This window comes from Budorcas taxicolor, chromosome 3 (assembly GCF_023091745.1).
Source record: "Budorcas taxicolor isolate Tak-1 chromosome 3, Takin1.1, whole genome shotgun sequence".
NCBI lineage: Eukaryota > Metazoa > Chordata > Mammalia > Artiodactyla > Bovidae > Budorcas > Budorcas taxicolor.
Genome location: NC_068912.1, coordinates 34,511,695 through 34,535,074, shown reverse-complemented (window position 1 = coordinate 34,535,074; position 23,380 = coordinate 34,511,695). Strand labels below are relative to the sequence as shown.

Here is a 23,380-nt window from a genome sequence, read left to right as displayed (position 1 = left end):
CTACTGAATTCTTGCTTGCGGTCCTGATCTCTTTACCTAAGGAGACAGAAGGAGGAACTGCTTTAAATTGCCCTTTTTTCACAAGCCCATTTGTCACCAGCTGAATTCAAGTTCCTCAGAGTAGGAAGCAATGGGACTCCATGCCCCTCGAGGCTCCCTCCTCCTGCCCATCTTGCCTCAAGGGATTTGGGGCTGATGGGCAAAACAGCTTGGAAGCCCAGATGATAATAGGAAGAGACAGCATCTCAGTGTTTTACCTGGTAGGTCCTGGGACAGCAACTTTCCTGGGAGGCTGCAGATTGCTGCGACCAGCACCAGAGATGGGAAGATTTGGTCGCTGAGAAACAGGAACTTGATGGGAGTCAACAAAAGACATGAGTTAGCAGAGAGTTCAACTGACCTTCTCAAAAAGAAATAGTGTAGTCAAGGCAGAGTGAGTCTGGGATAGTGCCTTTCTTCCCCAAGGTAAAAACATAAGGTATTCGAAAACCAAGGCTTGAACGCTTTGCTCAAGCCCACATCCTCTCCTTAACTCAGTCTCCCCATCTCCAGACATAGCTATAATGAGGGTGGAAGAGTCGCTGTCACCAACTGGGAGAGTGCGTGCATGCTGGGCAAGGGCAAATATTATTCGTCCTGATTTCTTATTCTTGTCTGTTCTTCCTTACCTCTGTGCCCTGCTGCACTTGGTCTTGGAAGTCCTTTCCGAGCTGACAGGGAATCTGAAGGAGGGGCGCCTTTGCTGGATGGGACACTCCGGCTGGCGAGTGGCATCCTGTTGCCAGGCCTGGGAACGGCCGAGGGAACAGGCAGTCGACTGGAAGGTTTAGCAGCTGCTCCCTGGGGCCGAGACAGGCGCTGAGAGTTGCCGGCAGGAGGCTGTGGGGCCAAGACTGGTCTGACAGGGGTAGGTGGACCTGGTGAGAGGGGTGGAGGAATTTCAGGGTTTGCACCACATCCTTCCCACTCCCTACACCCCACCCACCCACAGCTTCACTGCCCAGGTCTTCTCACTTGCTGTCGCTCTCCCACTGGGCCCGGCTTTTGCCCGGACCGGAGGAGTTGATCGGGCAAGAGGGGAAGACGCTGGGCTTTTGGAGGCAGGGAACAGATTGCACGTGGGCGACTCCTGAAACACACAGAGGGAGAAAAAGGACTAAAGTGGAAAAAGAATCTGTTCTGCTGGCTGACTCAGGGACAGAGGTGGAGAGTTTCGTAGATCCCAGGAAGAAGGGCAGAAGTTAGCTGCCAACAACAGCAGCGTCACCACCAACGCCATTTATTGAGAGCTTATTACAGAGCTTATACACAGATGCTGTGGTACGTGCCTTGCTTATGGCACCTTGTTTACTTCCAACAATTCTACAAGGTAGAATTTGACTATCTCCATCTTACCAACAAGCAAAATGCCTGTACTGGGTCATGCACAGTGTCGGAGGCACACATCTAAGCCAAGCCCTCTCAACTCACCCTCTTCACGCTGGAGGGCTTCTTTCCAGATGTTGCTCGAAGAACCCTGACGGACCCCTTCCTATCGCTGCTCCGGAGTCGGGGTGTCAGGCTGCTTGGAGAGGGGGTGCTCCGAGCCAAAGAGCTCACGGTGGGCAGCAGGTCTCGGACAGGACTGTCCTTGAGCACAAAGGTCTCCCGCCGAGGGCTGGGCTTCACCCTTCGAGGCCCTGAGCCCTCGCCTGTGTTCTCCCGCTCCTGCAGGGCACACTGCTCCAGCTGAGCTGCCAGCCGGTTGGCTTCATGGAGGATTTCTTCCAGCTTCTCTGGACTGAGGGGGCCTAAGCTGAGCCTCAGACCCGGGGGGGTGGGGGCCACTGCATTTGGGTCACTTCGATGGGAGAGGCCTCGTCGGAGGGGTTTCTCCGGAGTCACCAACACTGCTACATCTTCTTCCTCTCGACTGAGACAGAAAACAAAGCAGGCATCACGCCCATAGGAGAAGACTGCAAGGGGGACTGGGCAAAACCCCCACAGCAGAGCCAAGAACACAAACGCAAACCCTGAAGCCCATACTGGCCGTGAGATCTAAGTGATGAAACATCTGGTTCTACGAGGCCTTCCATGCTTACTGACATTGGAAATTATGCCGGGGTGAAGATGCCACAAATCCACTTACCCTTCTTCTTAACACCCTGAAATCTCATTCCAGCTTATCACTCACCCCATCCCCAGCAGTGTCACAGGGCCCTAGTCACCCAGCCACCCAGAAGCCCCAGTGCACCCAACCTTGCTAAATTACCAATCCAGACCTGAGGCCAATAATTCAGCAGTAAGGGGTTAGAAACAATCATTGTGAGAAAAAAGTAAACAGGATAAAGAGTCTACTACCTGTCTGATGGTGACAGCCCCCCAAAGTCCAAGGTCTCATCCGCTATAAACTTTACGTCTGTAGGGGAGGAAAGAAGGAATGCCAGCTTTGGGTCCCCAACATGGTCCCATTCTTCCCTCCAGCGTTTCCTTACCTTCTTCTAAATCTTCCATGTTCCAGACAGCAGGAAAGAGTCAGCTTAGACACCTGAGCTGGAGAGAAAACACCTTTCCTCACGTCTCCATCCTGCCCAAGGCCTCCCAGCTAGACTCCGGGTGCAAGCCAAGGGTTGGGAATAATCGTGAAGGTAAAGCAAGCGTCCCCGCAATAGGACTTGCCCCTGTAAATTTCCTCTGCTACCACTCGGGCATGTACGGGCAGACTGTCCCGCACTCCCATCTCTCTCCACACACTGGCCCCCGCCCCTCTGCGACCCAACCTCCTCTCGCTGGAGCGGTCTCTGGGCCCCATCTTCCTCCCCGCCACCATCCTCCGGGTTCTTCTGCTCCCCAAGCCACCTTTCTACTCCCCGCAGCACCGCATCCACACCACTTCTACAGGCCACCCTCGGTTTTCAGTTTCCGAGCCGCCTCACCTACCGTGGAAGGTGCTTTCCTTCCACAACCTAGTCCCGGGAATCAGCTCCGAGGGGGCGGGGCTCCTTTCGAATCTCTCTGGTCCCACCCACTCCCCCCACACGCGCTCAATGATTGGTGGAGGCCAGCATCCCCACGCCCTCCTGAGGCGGGGCGGCGGAGGGGCAGTCGGCCGGAAGTCTGCAGGTGGGGCAGAGAGGAAAGCCGTTCTGTGAAAGACTCCATCCGGAGGGCCAAGGCGGGGAGGCCGCGAGCGCGCGCTCGTGCCCGGGAAATTTTGCTTGGATTCCCTCCAGCAGTCTGGACCTCGCGGCGGCGCGCGAGGGAACTGTCCAATGAGCGAGGGCCTCGTGCCCTGCCGCACTCTCTTCTCCGCCCCCTCCTTCTCCATCGGCTCAGAGCTGAGCTTTTAAGCAGTGAAATTAATGCTCTGCTTGGGGAAATTCGTTTTCTTAGGCTCAGTCCTTTCGGAAGCACCGTGTGAGCCGATCCCTCAGTTAACATTTTTCCAAATTTACGGAAGCAACTAAACATTTATATTTTAAGTATATTGAGGTTCTCTAAGAATTGCATCTCCACGGGCTTTTTGGGCAAAAACATTCGGATCCTGAGCCATTCGCGGTGTGAAGAAAACAACGAGCTTTTCAGACAGGGAGATTTGGGTTCAGATTCAACCGTGGCTCCCCTGTTAATAAGAATATTGAGTACATTTGACCTCTCTGAGCTTATATTTGACATCTCGCTTATCTAAGAGGATTGTGATCGTCACAGTACATGGTTGCTGCTGCTGCTGGTGCTAAGTCGCTTCAGTCGTGTCCGACTCTGTGCGACCCCGCAGACGGCAGCCCATCAGGCTCCCCCGTCCCTGGGATTCTCCAGGCAAGAACACTGGAGTAGGTTGCCATTTCCTTCTCCAATAGAAGAAAGGAACAGTGAAAGTGAAGTCGCTTTCAGTACATGGTTGCTGCTGCTGCCAAGTCACTTCAGTCGTGTCCGACTCTGTGCGACCCCATAGACGGCAGCCCACTGGGCTCCCCCGTCCCTGGAATTCTCCAGGCAAGAACACTGGAGTGGGTTGCCATTTCCTTCTCCAATGCGTGAAAGTGAAAAGTGAAAGTGAAGTCGCTCAGTCGTGTCCAACTCTTAGTGACCCCATGGACTGCAGCCTACCAGGCTCCTCTGTCCGTGGGATTTGCCAGACAAGAGTACTGGAGTGGGCTGCCATTGCAAGAATAATTATGAATATCGAGTTTTATACCGTGTGCCTTAAGCGCTTTTGAGGGTAATATTTGTAACTGGCTTCCTCTAAATTAAAAGCTGTGTTGAAAAAAGTTTAAGCCTACTTGTTAGGGATTTTCTTTGTTGCTTCCAAGGGTTGCCTGTGAATAGACTGGGCCATCCGTTAATAGAGCTTCTCAGAAATATTAAAAAATTTTGACATTAAAAGTCCCCAAAAGATGGTTAAAGAGTTCTCCCATTAACAAAGAGCCTGAACGTCCAGTCTCCAGAGTTTATGACCACTATTTTGGCTACTTTTTGTTTACTTCTCAGAGTTTAGCTGTAAAGTTGAGGTGGTGAGGTTTGCAAGAGTGAGATGTTATTGTAATAAATGCCACAGGAAGAAAGGAGCCTTGGAGTTTAGTAGTGTGATAAAGGGAAAGGATGGGGAGACCCAGAACTTGCAAGTTTATGTGAGAAAGAGCTGAGACAAGAGGACTGCCTCTTTTGTCTTGGGGTCCTGGTGAAGGTGGAATTTTAGTTGCTTGCAGGGTTCAGACTCTTTGGAGGTAAGAAAACCAAAGCCAGTAGCTTCCTTCTCTCTAGGCAGGTTGTGGCAAAGTGGAGATCAGAGGGAAAGAAGCTGTTAATTAACTGCCTTTCTTCTTCCCCTAGGAGCAGCCTGAGTAAGGAAATTCTTCACCCATCTTCAGGTAAGTGAAGGAAGCAGTTTTAGAAAGTTGGGAGTTAATTCCTCCTAAGGAAACTCATCTCCAATTTTCTATCACCAAATTATGATTTTGAAAGCTGTTGTAGAGAAATAAGCAATGGATCTACTTTCTTTTCCATCAGAATGACAATGAAAGCAGAAAATGTAGATTCCAGGCACAAGAATTCTTCACTCAGCATAAAGGCCTCTAATCTGGGAAATATGTGACCCTCTCAGATCAACCCCAAAATGATATGTATGAATAGGTATTAAAGATTTTGGATAAATAATGAAGAGATCAATTAATGAAGAAATCATACTCCCTCCCAGGCACATGGTAAGCCTTAGTTCAGAAGTTACTTTGAGCATAGTGTTGAGTGCATAAATGAAAAATTTAGGATTCCAGTGCAGTTCTCCTTGGATGCAGGCAAGCCTCTTGGTCATTGTGTACATGACTGGCTGGCTTTGGACTCTGGCCCCTGCTCCTTAACGGTCCTCCCAAATTCTCAGCAAGTGCATTAGACCCTACATATGATTAGTGTGACTGTTTTCTCATTTGTCCCAAGGATGCTAGATAACTAGTGACATTCTGGATGCATAGGAAGAAGTTAATTTATCACATGCAAGGAATGCCTTGGGACATTGGAACTTAATTCTCATAGAACTGCAATTGAAAAAGGCTGGAATAGATACTTGGTCTCAACTGAAAATAAGCGTTTAGTCTGAACAGAAAAGCTCTCCATACTTAGCCGAAATAGATCCCTTCCTTTTTCAAAACTTTGCCTTATATTTACTGTCTTCTAGGAATGTTTTCTTTCTTAAGCCCATGATTCCAACCCAGACCCAAACAGTGGGGGTCCCTGGGTGAAAGAGATGAGAAGATATATGGAAAGCTTGAAGTCAAACAGACCTGGTTCAAATTCTAGAGCTTCTACTTTCCAGCTGCATAACTTAGAGCAATTTATAAGCTTCAACTCACTCATCTGTAAAATGATTAAAAGACATAAAGCCTTCAGAGCTTCATGCATAGAAAGCTGTTTTAATCATGTATTAATGTGTATATTTAGTGGTTTGAAACAGCAGCAACTATTCTTCTGCTCATGTATTGCTGGACTGTTCAAGGACAGCCTGTCTTTACACCAGGAGTAAATTGGGTTTGTCTAGAGCTGCGGGCTCCAAGGTGGCCCCACATGTCTAGGGCGCTGGTGCTGGCTGTCAGCTGGGATTCTTGGCTGTCCTTCATGGGCCTCCCATAATTCATCAATCTATGATGAGATTCTTTAATTGTGCACATGACAGTTCTTTAATTGTGCACATGACTGGCTGGGAAGCCAGTCAGTTATGTACATAATGACTTCCAAAAGCAAAAACAGAAACTAGTAGACCTCTCAACTGGCACAGCATCACCTCCACTATGTTCTTTTGGTCAAAACAGGTCACCTGGTAAGCCAGATTCAAGCGGGGAAGAAACAGACTCCAATTCTGGGTGGCAAGAGCACCATGCCCATACCAGGATGGGAGGAATTATCACTATCTTCTGCAGATTCCATCACAGAATGCCTTCAGTATGTTATTTGTTATAGAAATGAAAACATGTAAGCAAGAGCACATCACCTTTATTCTTTCTCTAGGGCTTATTGAGACTCTGCTCCACTTTCTTCACTGTCTCCCAGCCCTCAGGTTTAGAGCTCTGTCTTTAATTAGCTATGCATGTACATGTATCCTGTTGTCTGTTTCTCTATGATAGAATTGCATCCAGTTTTCCAGCTTATACTGGAAAGCGCAGAGAGGAAGAGGGCAGGACATCTTTAACATCCCTTTGAGCACCTGATACTGTATAGCTTTATCATGACTGTCTAGAGAAAAAGACAGTGTTAGGGGTCTCTGTGGAAGAGAACATGGCTATAGGAAGAGAAAGAGGAGGCTTGGGGGTCCAGAGAGTCCATAAGTCTGGCTAAAGGACTGCAATTTTCTCAGCGGTTTTCTATATAGAAAGCCTCAAACAGATGGACACTTTTGCACTGAGGATCCACACTTTTATTTAGATTAGTCCAAACAGACACTGTGCTGGAGCTTCTTAAGAACACAGTCTTGCCACAGGCTTCCTGGAGGCACAGAAAAGAGAGGATATGTTGTGGCCATAACAGCCGACAGCCAGGGTGCACTGAGGCTGCTGAGGCAACCCGTTCCCATTCTCTGCATGCTGTGCTCTGGATTCTCCGCTTACCCTGCTTCGTTGCTGCCACTGACTGGGAGAGATGGGAAAGGGCAACTAACAGGAACAAGGATAACACCAACACAATGTCATTAACCTCAGCCTTAACGCAGAGAGGGAACTGAGGGATGGCAAGAGAACTGACTGTGCAAGCCAACTGGCAGAGAGAGCTCTCCTGAGACGTTTGCATTTTAATGCATCCCTCAGGGTTTTCATTTGCAATAGAGCAGAGAGAGGCTTAAATAAATGGCTTCTGGGATGGAATTCACTCTTGGGTTTCATCAGCCAGGAGCTGCAAGTCAGAGGAGACGTTGGGAACCAGTTCTCTTTAATTTTCTCATGAGCTTCCTTTCCACCCCACTCATCAGCTTGTACACAACATTTCTACTGTGAATGATGTAGAGTCTTGAAGGAGCTGTCAAGTTCTACATGACAATCTAAGTTGCCCTTTGTCAATAATGTGCTGCTTGGGACCGCATAACCCACATGTTCAATTATTATTGACATATAAGGATAACAGTGGTTTTCTTCTCTTGGAAGGGAAGGAATCCCAAAGCTTCAAAGTAAAAAGCAAGCAAACTAATCTTTTTTTCATCATGCTTAACATACTGTGGTAGAAACACTTATTGACAGAAACATCTTCTTCTCTCTTTTTCTGCCGTATGGTGGCCGTGACCTCCACCATCCTCCACTCCTGACTGTTTCCTTGATGCCTTTCCTTACAGCACCTGTTCACTGCTTCCCACAGACCCCCCTCCACCCCACCTTTACAATTAGGTAGATGCCATCACTCTTCTTCAGGAGACCATTAAGTTTAATTCCTAACATCAGCTTGAGGATTACAGATAGATGGAGACTGAGACAAAAGTAGACCTCATCTATAGTAAATTTCCTCCACATGGATGATAGTATTTATTCACTTACAAAAAAAGTGGTTAAAAGAAAAGAATTGTGTACACAGTTGCAGCTGCTCCGCCATCTCTCTCAAATGTTAGCACTGCCTCTAGCTCAAAGAGCTCCAGCCAAGGAGGAGGGGGAATAATTAAGGAGGTCTCTTTACGGTGGCTCAAGACTGCCTTCAAATCCATGGCTGGTAAAGCAACTGGCTACAAAAGCTGCGCCCTCTACTGGAGGGGTAAAGAAACCTCATCGTTAACAGGACTGGTACTATTGGCACTCGGTGAAATTAGACGTCATTACTCCAGGACTCTTGCCTGGAAAATACCAGGGGCGGAGGAGCCTGGTAGACTGCAGTCCATGGGGTCGCTAAGAGTCGGACACGACTGAGCGACTTCACTTTCACTTTTCACTTTCATGCATTGGAGGAGGAAATGGCAACCCACTCCAGTGTTCTTGCCTGGAGAATCCCAGGGACGGGGGAGCCTGGTGGGCTGCCGTCTATGGGGTCGCGCAGAGTCAGACACGACTGAAGCGACTTAGCAGCAGCAGAAGTCATTAGATGAGCAAACTTCCCTTTCTGCGTCTGGTACAGAAAATTGCCCAGGACCTCAAAACAGATCTGAGCCTCCAGAGTGCAGCTATTGGTGCTTCACAGAAGGCAAACCAGGCCTCTCTTGTCGGCCTTTTTGAAAATATCAACCTTTGTGTTATTCATGCCAAACGTGTAACAATTATACCAAAGACATACAGCTAGCACCACAAACGTGGAGAACCTGCTTAATAATGCACTATGATGGATACATTTCATTCTTTAAAAAAAAAAATTCTCTTCTTCCTGCTATTGGTAGTTCTGAACATTATTTTTTTCTATTGAGTCAAAAGGTACCTAAATATATGTTTGCAAGTGGAAAAATGGGGGACAGAAATCAGGTACTGTTAGTTTCTCCGTTTCCATTTCTGTGTGAATTTTTAACATAAATGTGGGACCATAAAACATGAATGCAAGTCAAAATGTTTCAGTAAACAAGATTCAGCGGTTCAACTTTATAACAATAATAAATAAACCTGTCATAGTGGAACTATATGTAACTTTGTTCTGTATTTTTCAAGTGTCCTGTAAATGTGTTATCATACTTCCATAATTCAAAAAATAAAAGTGAAAGAGAATAAATAAATAAACCAGTTAAATTTTTCTGGACAATGCCAGCATTTGGATTTTTTAAAACAAGAAAATTTCTTATTGACTTCAACTAAATGGCGTTTATAGCATTTTAATTATACAGTAGATTCCATCCATTCAGTATACTTTTCTGAGTTGTCCTACATGCAAGTACATGTTTTTAATGCTGTCTGTCTTCTGGCTATGTTTGCTATTAAAATACATTAAACTATTTTTTAAAAAGTGGTTGCCAGTGAGTGTGTGGTTGAAAGGTCAGGAATACATATCTGTCCCAGATTCAACAACACTAACCATAAACATAAAATACTCCACTCAGACCCCCTGTCCCTCTTTCCTTACCTTCCTCAGAGTTACCCATTTCCGCTTAGGATGTCTCAATTAGGAGCTGCAAGAATTCAGACATTTCTCATTGTTAACATCTCAGAAATCTCTGGGAAACCTTTGAGAACATCAAGAAGGGATATACTTTCAGGTGTGGGAGAAGTCTGTGGGGCTAATTAGGAATCTATGCAGAGGGAAGAACAGGACATGTAATGGCCCGTTCAGCCCTGATTCACGCTGCATGCACTTAGAAAGGGCCCACTGTGTGTCATAAACTGGGCTAAACACTGGGGGACAAAGGCAAATAGGATGGTCTCTTCCCTCAAAGTGCTCATAGATCAGTAAACAGATCATTATAAACAATATTCTAAATGCAATGATGGGGACTTCCTAGCAGTCCAATGGTTAAGCCTCCACACTGCCAATGCAGGCTGCTTGGTTTTGATCCCTGGTCAGGCAACTGGATCCCACATGCCACAACTAAAGATCTTGCTGGCACAGCCAAATAAATAAAAATAAATTTAAAAATAAATGTAATGATGGGAATCTGAGCAAGGTGACAGGAATGGATAAATAAGTGAATGCTTGAAAAGAGGTAGAGAGACTATGCAGTATTTCTGTTTCACAACTGGAGATGAAAGTCCTTTGGTTTATCTGAAAGCCCAACAAAGAGCTGCAGCTCTCCGGGACTGAGTCAGAAGATTGTACAGTTTAATGAAAACAATCTGGGTGAGGTCCAGGAGACTTGGCCTCTTTCCGCCACAGTGCCAACTCCTCAACTAACCAACAGTGGAAATCCAGGGTAAACTGCTCAGTCACCTCCCTGTGCTTCAGGTCTCTCCTTTGCAAAGCAGGAATAGCGATTCTTCCTAAATTACAGGATCATGATGGAGAAAAATGAAAGAGTGGATAATAAAGACGGCTCCTCAGCTGCATCCTGATGACGACAGTGATGAGAAGGCCTGAAAGGGAAGCCACCCAAGCCCTTCTCCTTCTAGGCTTGTGTCCCTGCCGTCAGATTTTCCACCTAAGGAGAGAGGAGTTACCTAAGGTGACAGGTGTGCCCTTACCTTTCACATCCACCCGACAGTCCACGGACGCCTCCCCCAGGGGGTTAACCGCCTTGCAGGTGTAGATGCCTCCATCAAAGGGGCCAGGCTTGCGGATTTCCAGGGAGCAGATTCCCAGGTGAGTAAGGGCTCTGTACTTGGGGTTGCCCTGGATATCCATCTTGTTCTTCAGCCAGATGATCTTTGGCTGGAAGATAAAGGTGAAGGGGGAGAGTAAGAAGAAACCAACACAACTCCATCGCCCCTGCCAGAGAGACAGCTTGGAACCTTGTGCCCAGTTGCTAGCAGATCATTAAATGACCAGAGAAGGCAATCGCAACCCACTCTAGTACTCTTGCCTGGAACATCCCATGGACGGAGGAGCCTGGTAGGCTGCAGTCCATGGGGCTGCACAGAGTCAGACATGACTGAAGCGACTTAGCAGCAGCAGCAGCAACATTAAGTGACATCTTCATGTATGAGAAACAAACACTAAAAGGCAAACCGGAAACATTATCCCCATCGGCCTGTCTTGAACCCCAGTGCTCTGAGTGTTCATACCTAACGTGCTGTGAAGGTGACAGGAATAAATGTTTTGGTTAGAATGTTCCTCAACAAGCAGAAAATAACACAGCCCAGCCATGCACAGACCTCCCTGCTCACCTTGGGGGAGGCACGGACACAGCAGAAGAGCTGGGTGTCGTAGCCAATGACCGCAGTGCAGTCCGCCAGGGGCTGGGTAAACTTCGGGGCTTCAGAGAAATCTCGCTGGGCAAAGCTCTTGGTCTTGTAAACAGTAGCTGAGGGGACCAACAAATGTCTGAGGGCCCCATCCCTTGCCAACTCTTTCTCCTTAACTCCTTGCAGCTTTGAGTCCTGGTGGTGCCTTACCTGCTTTCTGGATGTGGGCTAGGTCGGCAGTGACGGGGGCGTTCTCGCTGAGCCCGCACTGGTTCTCAGCAAAGACTCGAAATGCGTAGGAGTTGCCGACGATGAGGTTGGGGACCGTGCAGCTGGCACGGCGACAGCGCTCCAGCACAGTGAACCACAGCTGCAGGTGCCCCACAACACGCCGGGAGTGAGACCCCTGTTCAGGGAATTCACTGATCCCCAGCCAACCGCATGGAGTCACCAGAGCCCCATTCCAGGATGTTCGTGTTCCTCCCTCCCTCTCTCCCAGCCAGGCCTCACCCCAGATTTGGTGTCAGCCTTCTGCACCGTGTATCCCAGGAGGGCCGCATTGCCCATGTCTTGGGGAGGAGTCCACTCCAGGGTAGCGCTGGAGCCCCAGACATCCACCAACCTGATGCTCTGAGGAGGGCCCGGCCTCTCTGGAAGGGCCAAGCATGACTGTGGGCGTGACACGCCTCTCATGCCATGACATCACTCCAAGAGGGGCTTCTGCTATGCCAGCCCTCCCTCCACCTTCCCCTGCACCCCACAGTCCCGCTTCCCCAGCTCTCTGTGCAGATACCTATTCAGGCTAGAGTGGGAGCCCCGAGGACCACCCAGTCTCCCATTGTCCCCACAGTACCAATCACCAGGATGTCAATGGTGGCGGTGGCCTCCAGCCCGCCCAGCTGCACAGTGAGCTGGTAGCGACCTGAGTCAGCACGCTGGGCCTCTCTGATGAAGAGGATAGAGTCCCGCTCCCCATTCCGCACACTCACACGACTGGTGTCCAAGGCACAGCCATCATGCGTCCAGATGGCTTGAGGTTTGGGTTTGCCCTGAGAAATAGAGAGATGACTGTGAGTGACCCCGAGAGGCTCCTCGCCCCTCCCAGCTGCAGTAAGGGTCAGATCCACCAGGTCCACATGGTGACTTGACTCACAGCTGCAAATTCTTTGAGTGAGAGTCTGATGAACTGTCCCAGGGGACTTGCATCTCTCGGCAACAGTCTCAGGATCATGGGAAAGGGCTTTGTATCTCCCACCCTCTGGAAGTCTAGGTCATGGACACTCAGGGCAGCTGGGACTAACAGTAGCTGCCCAGACTCTTGTCCGTGGATGTGTGCTTAGTCACTCAGTCATATCTGACTCTTGTGACCCCATAGACTGCAGCCTGCCACACTCCTCTGCCCACGAAATTTTCCAAGCAAGAATACTGGAGTGGGTTGCCATTTTCTCTTCCAGGGAATCTTCCTGATGCAGAGATCGAACCCACGTCTCCTGCATCTCCTGCACTGGCAGGTGGGTTCTTTACCACTGAGCCACCTGGGATGCCCGCCAGACTCCTGAGAGCCCCACAAGCTGAGAGCTCTCAGATCTCTGCTGACTGAAGGGTGTGGATTAGCCTCGCAGCATACCCTAGGCATGCCTGGCCTGACCTGACCTGATCCCAACCCCCCTGAGGATTGCTGATGAAAGGGCCACCTCAAACTTTGGGGAACATGCACCCTCCATTCAAGGCTAGGATAGCTGCCCCACCACTAGCAGAACTCTTGGTTTTTGTTTCCAAATCAAAACCCTGGCCTGGCTCTAGTCATGGACTCAACGTGGGCTGGGTATGATTACCTGGAATGGGATTAGAAGGTTCACTGTATCTCCAACCTTCCTGATGTAGGTCTGTCTCAGGGCCCGAGAGCGCCAGATCTTGGGGTGCTCTGAATGATGGAAAGAGAGAGAAGAGGGGGGAGGTGAGCTTCCTGTAGGGGGAAGAGGAGAGTTTAGAGGATGTGGATGCTACATCGAGTTGTGTTCCATAGGCAGGTGTCCCAGGCAACACTCAGCTAACTCAGCCCTCCCTCAGGGAATGAGAAGACGGCACCCGTTGTCTCACCGAGATTTAGGGACAAGCAACCAGCTGAAGGATCTGAGAGAGTGTGTGTGTTGAAGTATAGGCAGAAAGCGCACTGAAGGGTGAGCCTGACTCCTACCTCTTTCAATCTGTAACTCTCCACCACCGACTTTTCGTCAACTGAGATATTTTGTTTGTGCAGGGACCAGTCTAGCCTGAGTGGTTTGTCTTTCCACTCCTTTTCTACATTTGTCCTCAACAACACTCCTTTATCAAGGCCGATTTCAGTGTCAATCCTGGCCCCCAAGTATCAGCCCCACTTCCCAGTTTGGGGCCAGACCCAGAGGAGGAAGCTTTACTTTCCGCAGGTAGTCAACACTCTGAACCCACCAGGACAGCACTGACATCACTGAGGGGAGACCTGGCTCCTGGGTCCCTTCCTCTGCGAGGCCACCCTGATCAGGGGCCTGTGTAGTGTCTTCCAGTCTGTGGAAGATCACTTTGTACAATCAGAATCTGGGAAAGATTAGGTCCACTGCTCACCCCACCCCCTTGATCTTCCAGGCTGTTTCAGTGAAAGAGAGATTAAATTATGTTTATTGGCTTCCAGGAGGAAGACAGGAGATGCTCAGGAGTAAGGTTGGAGGTTGGGTTCCCTTGGGGTCCTGGCTGAAATCTACTCTGTTTTCCAGGCTGCTGGAGCTCCCCTTTCTCCTCCTTTCTCCAGCAGATAGCAGCTTGATAGCAGATTCCAGCCTTTATGATAACACACACGTCCCTGTAAATACGTTCCTTAACATTCACCCCAATACATGTATATTTACTTACAAATAGAACTGTTTAAAATGTACATTACATAATGCAGAGTGGGAAGGGTGGAGTTGAAAATAAAACAAAGGTTCTACAAAGCTCTTCCTACCCCTCAGTTTGTAGGTCTTGCTTAGAGACCAGGAACTTCACTCCCACACTCCACCCCCATCACCATCACGAGGTTCCTTGGGCTTTGTAGATGAATATAGACAGAAATGTTCGGTGCACGCTGTCCATTTTATTTGCCTAGTTTCCTTTTTCACCGAGCGGCTTACGTTTCAACCTGGCTTGTGCCGTCTTCGGCTGCGCCTCACCCCTCTGCACCAACAGCACAGGGACTGAGTGGTGCGGCGAGGTTGGGGGCGGGGCCGTGCTCTGAGTGCTGGCCCGCCCACGTGGCTCAGGGCCTGAAGCCTCAGCCAGGACCCGGCCGCTGAATGACCCGCTCCGCTCGGCTGCCCTCTGTTCGACTTTGGCGGTTTGGGTGGAGGAGGGGCATGAAGAACAGAAGAAGTGTTGTGTGACGTGCCCCTCTCCTGTGGCCATGTTGGCAAGCGACCAAGGAGTTGAGAACAGCCGGATATGACTTTAGGGTTTTCTGAAAAAAGAGGGTGGCAGTTGAAAAGGAGGCTCGAAACCTCATCTTGTTGGCCTTGCTTCCCCACTGCTGGGTGGGGAGTGAACTCCTCACGCTTGCTGGGCAGAGGGCTAGGGAGAAGCCAGCTCTGATGTCCTTTGCACTGCTTATAGAATCTGAGTTAGGAGGGACCTTGGGACTTTCCTGGTTAAGCGGTTAAGACACGTCACCTTCCAAAGGAGAGGGTGTGGGTTCGATCCTTGGTCAGGGAGCTAAGATCTCACATGCCTTGGGGCCCCAAATCCAAAACCCAAAACAAAAAAGAAAACAAAAACCTAACCCAGAAGCAATATTGCAATCAATTCAATAAAGACTTTTAAAAATGGTCTGCATGAGAAAAAAAAAAAACAAAAGAAATGGGATTCCCTGACAAGAGGATGGATCAAGAGGGGGCAAACTTAAGTGACAAGAATGTTCCAGGTCTGAGGACGAGCAGGTGAAGATTCTGCTCTCAGCAGTCTCCCAGCTCCAGTGGGAGGGAGGGCAGAAGATGGACTTAAGGCTAAAGCTGCTGACAAAGTACAGGAGGTGGCGGAGGAGTGTGTGACAGCTCCAGGTGTCTGGGCTGCAGCAAGCCCTTCCCCAGTGCACCCCAGGATTTGGTTTGCCCAGCAAAAGAGAGCAATCTGACCCTTGCTAAGAATGTTAATAGCAGAGCTCATCTGGGGCCTCTCTTTTCACACATCCACAGTCAGGCAAGGTGTTAATTGTACTGACCTTGGAGAAACCTGGCTTTTCCTGCTACCCAAGGTCTTTCTCCTCCTCAGATGCCAGGAGGGATGTGCACCAAAGACTACCACCCTGAAGCACAACCTTGGTTTCCTGAGACCAGTTCTGAGACAGTGGCAGTTTGGTTTTCTCCCTTCAAGAGTCTTAGGAAAAAGGCATTTTGAAAAGTGCTGTGAGAGCCCTTGGCTTCTGAGCTGTGTTGCCCTCGGCACTGAATTTTTCTCAGACAGAATACTGTCTTACAATTTAGTGGAGAAAGGGGACTTCCCTGGTGGTCTAGTGGTTAAGAATCCGCCTTGCAATGCAGGGGACATGGGTTTGATCCCTGGTTGGGGAAGATCACACGTGCCAGAGAACAGTTGAGCCCAAGAGCCGCAACTAGAGGGTCTGTGTGCTGCAGCAAAAGATCCCTCGTGCCACAGCTAAGACCCAATACAGCCAAATTAAGTAATTAATTAGGAAAAAAAAAACCAAATTAGTGGAGAAGGAAGCTACTTAAAGTCCAGAGATCTTGACTCCTCTTGAATAGAAAACCCCTTCTGACTTCCCTGGTGGTCCAGTGGCGAAGACTCCGTGCTTCTAATGCAGGGGGCATGAGTTTGATCCCTGGTCAGGGAACTAGGGTCCCACATGCCATGCAGTTCAGCCAAAAAAACAAAAAAGAAAGAAAAGAGAAAAAAGAGAATCCCTCCTAATTCTGTCGAATTTCACCCTGCTGAGGTTTCCTTCTCTGTTCATGGGAATTAACTGTCAACATCCTCACTTAATTTGGTTTCACATGGCTAAAGACTTTCCTTCAGTGATTCCCTAAGGACTGTGTAGTTCAAAATGATGGTGTTAATTATGGTCTGGAGAGTGAGGGAACAAGATGGACACATTGAAAGAGTGAAGTGTACATGAGCGTGTGTGTGTGTGAGTGCAAGACTGTGACGGTATGTGTGTGCACAGGCCTGTGTGAGTAAATGGTTACTGAAAGAGCAAATCCACAAGGCAAGCTACGGCTTCCAGTAACCCCAAAGATTTCCATGGATCCAAAAAGTACCAGCATTTCTTAGAGAAACATTAGTTGATCCACAGGATATAACATGCATCTTACACTTCTCTGAGGAGAAGACTCTGTCACCCTCTTCTCATGCTGATGACGGTAACACTGACTCAGTGTCACTCTCTCCAACACAGCTGAAATCAAGATTCTTGGACAAGTCAACACCCAGCCTTCCAGTTCCTGCAGGGCCGCCTCACAGCCTTGCCTGCCACTCCTCCAAAGATTTCATCCCCCCCTGCTTCAGCCCCTGGTTCCTTTAGTCATTGTTAGGCCAAAAGAATAGAGTCTAGCCACTCTAGAATCTGAATTTCAAGCAGCCCACTCTCTCAGCACCACCTATCTGTCCCGTCAACTCTCTCCCTCTAGTGCTTCACCAGCAGCGACCCTTCAGCCCACCAAGACCTCTGATCCATTATCCTCCCACCCCTGCACTCTCCGTCACCCCTCTCAGTGTTATCATTTTCTTTCTCACCCAGCTTAGACTCCACGGTTGTCATCAGATTCACTCCTTGCATACCCACTCAAACCCCTAATCCTTTCCATGTCCTAACAGCACCCAGCCTCAGTTAACTACCACACCCTTGGTGCCTGCATCTGTACAGCCCAACGTGGCTGGGGAAAATATTACAAAACCGTACTGACTTTAAATTGATGGCCAGGACTTCCCTGGTGGCCCAGTGGTTAAGAATCTGCCCACCAAAGCAGGGGACAATGGCTCGCTCCCCGATCCGGGAAGATTCCACATACTTCAGGGCAACTAAGGCCGCAAGCAGCAACTACCGAGCCCACCCGCCCCAACTACTGAGGCCGGCATGCCTAGAGCCATGCTCCTCAACCAGAGAAGCCGCCTCAGTGAGAAGCCCTCACAACACAACTAGAGAAAGCCCATGGGTAGCAACAAAGACCCACTGCAGCCATAAAAAAAAAAGCAATTTAAATGGATGGCCACTACCTCTAAATAGACACTGGCATTTCTGCCAGACTTCCCTAATCCCTTCAATCTCCTATTCTCCCAGGTGACTGTTGCACATCCTCCTCTTCTAAAACTTCCATACCTTCTCCCAAATCTTCATTGTAATTGATGATCTTGCTCGTGTCTAAGGCTTGCCTGTAGCCTATCTGGGAGCTAGTGAAGGACAGGGAAGCCGGGTATGCTGCAGTCCATGGGGTCGCAGAGGACTGGACATGACTTAGCGACTGAACAACAACAACACAGCCTATTCTTAGCAGCCAGAAAAGTTTTAAAACCTACACCTAAAACCCTGCACTGGCTGCCCCTCTGTCTCATAGTTGAACCGGTATTCACAATGGTCCTGCTACCTTGTGGACTCCAAACCTGACATTCTCTCCCTCACTCAGCTTCTGCCACTGCAGCCCCAGTCCATAAGGCGCAGTGCTGCCTCAGGGCATTTGCACTTACTGTTCTCTCACCTTGGAAAACCTTCTCCTCAGTTATCTGCAGGCATTGCTCTCTCGTCTCAAGTTGCTGCTCAAATTACCTTATTAACAAGGCTTTCACTGAATATCCTGTTTAAAAACCACAAGTGGACTTTGGTGGCGCAGTGTATAAGAATCTGCCTGACAATGCAGGGGACACGAGCTCGATCCCAGGTCCAGAAAGATCCCACATGCCCCAAAGCAACTAAGCCTGTGTGCCACAACTACTGAGCCAGGACTCTAGAGCCCTCAAGCTGCAGCTACTGAGGCCCGGGTGCCCCAGGGCCCATGCTCTGCAACAAGAGAAGGCAGTGTAATGAGAAGCCTGAGCTCTGCAATGAAGAGTAGCCCCCACTCACTGTAACTAGAGAAAGCCCAAGGACAGCAATTAAGACCCACCACAGCCAAAAAATAAAGAAATAGATCTTAAAAAAATAATGGAAAAAAAGACAAACTTATTAAAAACAAAAACAGCAAGCACTCTTCCCATACCAGCATTTTCTATCTTCTTTGTCTTATTTTTCAGCACAGCAGTTTATCACTATTTATATATTTTCTTTGCGTATTTATTTATTATCTGTCCCTTACATAGAATGTAATCTCTACAAGGAAATTATTTTAGCCTATTTTGTGCATTTTTGTAACAGTGCCTGGCACATAATAGATATAAAATAAATATTTGTAGAAGGAAGAAAGAGGATAGAAAGGGAGAGTGGGAGGGAGGATGGTTGCTTCAAGGCTAGGCATGCAGCTTCCCAAGCGTGAAGACACAGAACGGTCCAGACTGAAAGAGGGCCCAGGGTCAGCAGGATGCAATCTAGCTGAGATCTACAGATGGGCTCTCCCTCCGGGGCTCAGGGTTCCGTCTTCTCCGTGTCAGGATGCAGCCTGTCCCATGGCCTCTTATTATTATTATTTTAAATTTTTATTTATTTATTTATTTTTGGCTGTGCTGGATCTTTGTTGTTGCAGTGACTTTCCTCTAGTTGCAGAGAGCAGGGACTACTCTGTAGTTGACAGTGCTTGGCCTTCTCATTGCGGTGGCTTCTCTTGTTCCTGGGCACAGGCTTTAGGGCGCGCAGGCTCATGAGCTCAGTAGTTGTAGCCCCCGGGGTTTTGGAGCATAGGCTCAATAGCTGTGGGGCATGGGCTTAGTTGCTCCAGGGCATGGGGGATCTTCCCCGACCGGGGATCAGACGGTGCCTCCTGCACTGGCAGGCAGGCAGATTCTTTGCCTCTGAGCCACCAGGGAAGCACGCCTCTCACTATCATGAACGCTTTCCTCTGGCCCCTACCCAGTGTGGCCTTCAGGACACAGTGCCTCCGTGTGTGCTGAGTGTGACAAAGGATGCTTTCCCAGTGCCAGCCTCCTACATCCACTTACTTAGCCATGGAGAGCACTTTCTTGACTAAAAGCTCATTGTTGGCCAGTTGCAGTTTATTTTGATGTTGCAAATATTTTGACACCTGTTCTATTTCACATGTGCTCACATGCTCACTGCTGTGCCTCTCTAGGTCCCATAGAACTCTCCATGAGAAAGAGGAGGCATTAAGAGGAAGGAGAAGTCCTTTGCGTTCATAGGGAACTTGGGGGCTATCTAGGCCAGCACCATGGCACCCCTTAAAGGCCTTCTTCAGTAATTCTGTGAACTCCCTGAGCTTTGTTGAGTATTTTTCTTGAAGCAAGAGCCCATAGCTTTCGTACGGTTTTCCTAGGGATCCATATCCAGCAAAGGGTTTAGAATTCTGATTTAATTCTACCTCTCAATTGACAGGTTAGAGATGGAAGCCCAAAGGGGTGGATTGACTTGCCTAGAGTCACAGGACAGAGCTAGCATTTGAACTCTTTTTCCAAACGGGTAACAGATGCAAACACTTTGCACAGTGTCACCAGGAGGCTTTACTGTCAGGGGCCTCTGGGATGCCAGTGGGTGAGACCACACACAAGAATGTGGTCCTTCAGGCCTCACTTATGGGCTGGGGCTGTCAGGAGCTGACAGCCCACAGCATCCACCCTGTGGCCGGAGGGGTAAGTATGGGGAGATGAGCACCCTCTCCCAGGGCTTTGTAGAGACCAGTGGTCAAGGAGTCAGAAGTCCTGGCTCTCGCCCTCCCTCACCCTGGCTTAGTCCCTGGGTCTTTTGGGGGATGAAACTGGCTTTCTGCCTCAAGACCATTCCAACCTAACATGTTCCCAATAACTTCTGCTCTCTTCATCTGTTTTTCAGTGGGGGTAAACTCAGTTGGCTCTGGGCCATTGACATTCAAACAGCGTCTGAAGACCCATTGTCTTCCATCAGATGATAGAGGCTATGGACTTTCCCACTGCAACCCTGTTTGCAGGTAGAACTCAGCCTTTACTCCTGACTTGGAAATAATACATTATCTATACACATCTTCATTTGGCCTCTTCAAAAGCATGTTGGATTATCTCAACAATCCTTCCAACTACCTTACCAGGTAGATACTAATAATCACCATTTTATAGAGAGTAACTGAAGCCCTGAAGTCCATTGACTTCACCAAGGTCACGGAGCTGCTGGAGGCGGCCCTGGGAATTGAGTCTAGACCCTGTCTTTTCTTCTTCTCCCTGTCCTAGCATTCCACGCTGTCTCATTTGTGGTCTTTGCATCCTCTGCTCTTAGGGCTTCAAGGGGCCACAAGTGGGGACTTTGTACAGGGAACATGTTTCAGTGTTTCTTTGCAGGAGAGGGCAAAAACCACTCTCCCTTGGTTGGCTGAGCCAGGCACAATGGGAGCCACTCCAGCGAAGTCTCTTAGCTACAGAGGCCAGTTGTGGGGCCAGGGACAGATGTGGGGTGGGCAGCAGGGCTGCAGGGAACTTCAGGGCTGGTCGAGGCACCCACCACCTCTTGGATCAAAAACACCTCTTTGATGAGAGGCTCACAGAGACCACAGAAAAGGAGCCTTAGAATGCTTCTCCTTGAAGGCCTCTGCTTCCGTGGCGCTCAGGTTAGGAGAGGCTAGAGTTTCCTGTGGGAGCCGGTGGGGGTATGGGGGTAGGTCTCGGACTCCTGGCCCTGTTGAGGGCTAGACAGAGTGTCACATTTGCTCAGCACTCAGCCTCCCCATGGCTCCAAGCTTTTCGTTTCCCTCTTCTCCGGGTCCAGATGGATACAATCTCACCCTTCATTCCCTCCCTGACTGATGTTAGTAATATATCAGGTCCTCCTAGTCCCTGTGACCGACACACTTTAAAGGTAAAAATATAAACCTATCAGTATTAGTTACTGTAGTGTACCACAAACACCGTTCACTGGCTTCTCAGGTAAAAAGCAAGAACCCAGCAGAGGCAGTTGAGCAGCAAGAGTCCATCAAAGAGGGGGTGGGGGTTCTGGTGGATGCTCCTCCATCCTAAGTCCTCATCCCATGAAAGCATTTAGCTCTGCAAAACCCACGAACAACACCCATTGCCCGGCCTACCCCCTCCCCACCAGTCACCTTCTATGGGGGGCAGGAGCTGGGGAAGGGGGCTGCCGGCCCCCCGCTGGGGTGAAGTCTGAGGTCCGTCAGCATCTGGTGAGCTGGCTTCTTTCACCTTCAGTGTGGGTCCCAAGGCTGCCTCCTGAGCTGTGGCTGCCTCCATGCTGGGCCACCCAGAGGCTAAGCTCCAGGGGAAGATTTTCACTGTTGATGGTGAGGGAGGGACTGAGCACCTGCTCTCCAGCCTGGCCTCCCCAGGGTCATGTAACTGGGCTGTCCTGTTCCCACCCACTGACTCCCATGAGGGATGAAGCGGGGGCTAGAGAAACAGGGGGAGCAGATCGCAGCCCGGAATAGCTGCAGGAGGAGGGCCCAATGGCCCTGTTATCTTGGGAGAGACACCTCTCACACAGCACCAGGCAGGGAGAGGAGCGCTTGAGCTTCAAACAGCCCCTCCCTGCTCAGACCATTCACATGAGGACTCTGGCTTCTGGGGGGAGGACTGGGTGACATCTCAGCTCCTGATCTCCATCCAGCTCATCCAAGGGTGTCTGGGTCCACAGGAAGGGGCCCCATCCTCTCATTTCCACCCCACCCACCTGTCCCATGGAAGTAGAAGGCAAAGTCTGCACCCTGGAGCCAGACCCCCAACTCACTTTGGCTCCATCACCAACTGGCTGTGCCTTGTAACAACAGTCTCTCTTAGGTCTGTTTCCTCATCTGTGAAATGGAGATAAGTCTTAGGGCTGTTGTGAGCATTCAAAGAGGTAATCTGTGTAAAGTGCTTAGCGGTGTGTGGCCAACTAAGTGCTCGATAAATGTAAGCTATTTTTAGGTTGGGCCAGCACTTAGCCCTTTCAAAGCTCCCTTGCCTATGAGATAAAAGTGCAAGTAAACGAGAAGCAGCAGTTGTGAGAGGGGAGTCAGGGGCCTGGGGTCAGAGGACTTGAGTGTGACCCTGGCTCTGCTACTTATTCCTCTCCTAGGCGGCCCCGGGAAAATCATGGACTCTGAACCTTAAGTCCCTGGTCTATGAAATAAGGCATGGCGATGCCAAGATCGTGCTGAGGATAAAATGGTAGAAGTGTACGAAAGTGGCCAGAGCACAGTAGGTGTTAGTTACATACTGAAGGTCCTGTGTGGTTTCTAGCCTCACTAGGCCGTCACTTACACCTCCCATGCAGTACAGCCGATAGAGCAGATTTCCTATTGTACTCTCCCTTTCTCATTTCCAGAAGCTGGCATCTCCTCTGTGAATATATATATTTTATGTGTGTATATATATATATATATATATATATATATATATTTTTTTTTTTTTTTTAAAGTAGATTTTAAAAGAGCAGTTTTAGGTTCATAGCAAAGCTGAGTAGAAAGTAGCAAGTTTCCACATCCCCCTTTTCCCCTCTTTAAAGGAAACCGATGAGCATGGTTGAAAGAATGAGCTCTTCACTCATTTTTCCCTTGGCCCTCAAACTGGGGGCAGCCAATAGGATCCTGGGAGTCTGTGTTACTACCTCGGGTTGTGGGACAGAACCCCAGAACTCATCTTTGCAACTTGTATTGGGACTGAGGGCAGGACAACTTGTAGACCCACTTGGGATCCAGGAAACTGTTTTATCAGGAGCTAGGATGGCTGAGCGACTTCACTTTCACTGTTCACTTTCTGGCATTGGAGAAGGAAATGGCAACCCACTCCAGTGTTCTTGCCTGGAGAATCCCAGGGATGGGGGGAGCCTGGTGGGCTGCCGTCTCTGGGGTTGCACGGAGTTGGACACGACTGAAACGACTTAGCAGCAGCAGCAGCAGCAGGATGGCTGAAGAGGGTGACTATGGAGCTTGACCGCTGGGGTTGGTGGTGAGAGGCTGTGCTATGTCAGGACTCTCAGGTGTAAAGGCCTTTCTGATTCATTTCTCTTATCTGAACCAGCCAGAGCCCTTATAGGTCCAGACAGTATACCAGGGTACTCCAAACACCCCTCTTATCCCCATGCTTTGATGAAGAGATTGGTTCAGGCTTTTGGTATTAGC

At 49.2% G+C, this 23,380-nt stretch overlaps 2 protein-coding genes across 2 annotated transcripts; both read right to left on the bottom strand.

The window, feature by feature from the left end:
* Positions 1 to 2,940, bottom strand: PSRC1 (proline and serine rich coiled-coil 1). The gene is made up of 8 exons (XM_052637920.1): positions 2,920 to 2,940; positions 2,475 to 2,532; positions 2,341 to 2,398; positions 1,471 to 1,912; positions 986 to 1,129; positions 669 to 787; positions 258 to 351; positions 1 to 36 (listed from the first exon to the last, which is right to left on the bottom strand). The coding sequence occupies exons 2-8, from the start codon at positions 2,491 to 2,493 to the stop codon at positions 1 to 3; spliced, it is 912 nt and encodes a 303-aa protein (XP_052493880.1). The 5' UTR covers positions 2,494 to 2,532; positions 2,920 to 2,940.
* An 83-nt stretch (positions 2,941 to 3,023) lies between these two features.
* MYBPHL (myosin binding protein H like) lies at positions 3,024 to 21,512 on the bottom strand. The gene is made up of 9 exons (XM_052638035.1): positions 21,368 to 21,512; positions 13,025 to 13,113; positions 12,043 to 12,238; positions 11,700 to 11,839; positions 11,400 to 11,559; positions 11,172 to 11,308; positions 10,530 to 10,716; positions 7,071 to 7,092; positions 3,024 to 3,096 (listed from the first exon to the last, which is right to left on the bottom strand). The coding sequence occupies exons 1-9, from the start codon at positions 21,510 to 21,512 to the stop codon at positions 3,024 to 3,026; spliced, it is 1,149 nt and encodes a 382-aa protein (XP_052493995.1).
* Between the last annotated feature and the right edge of the window lie 1,868 nt (positions 21,513 to 23,380).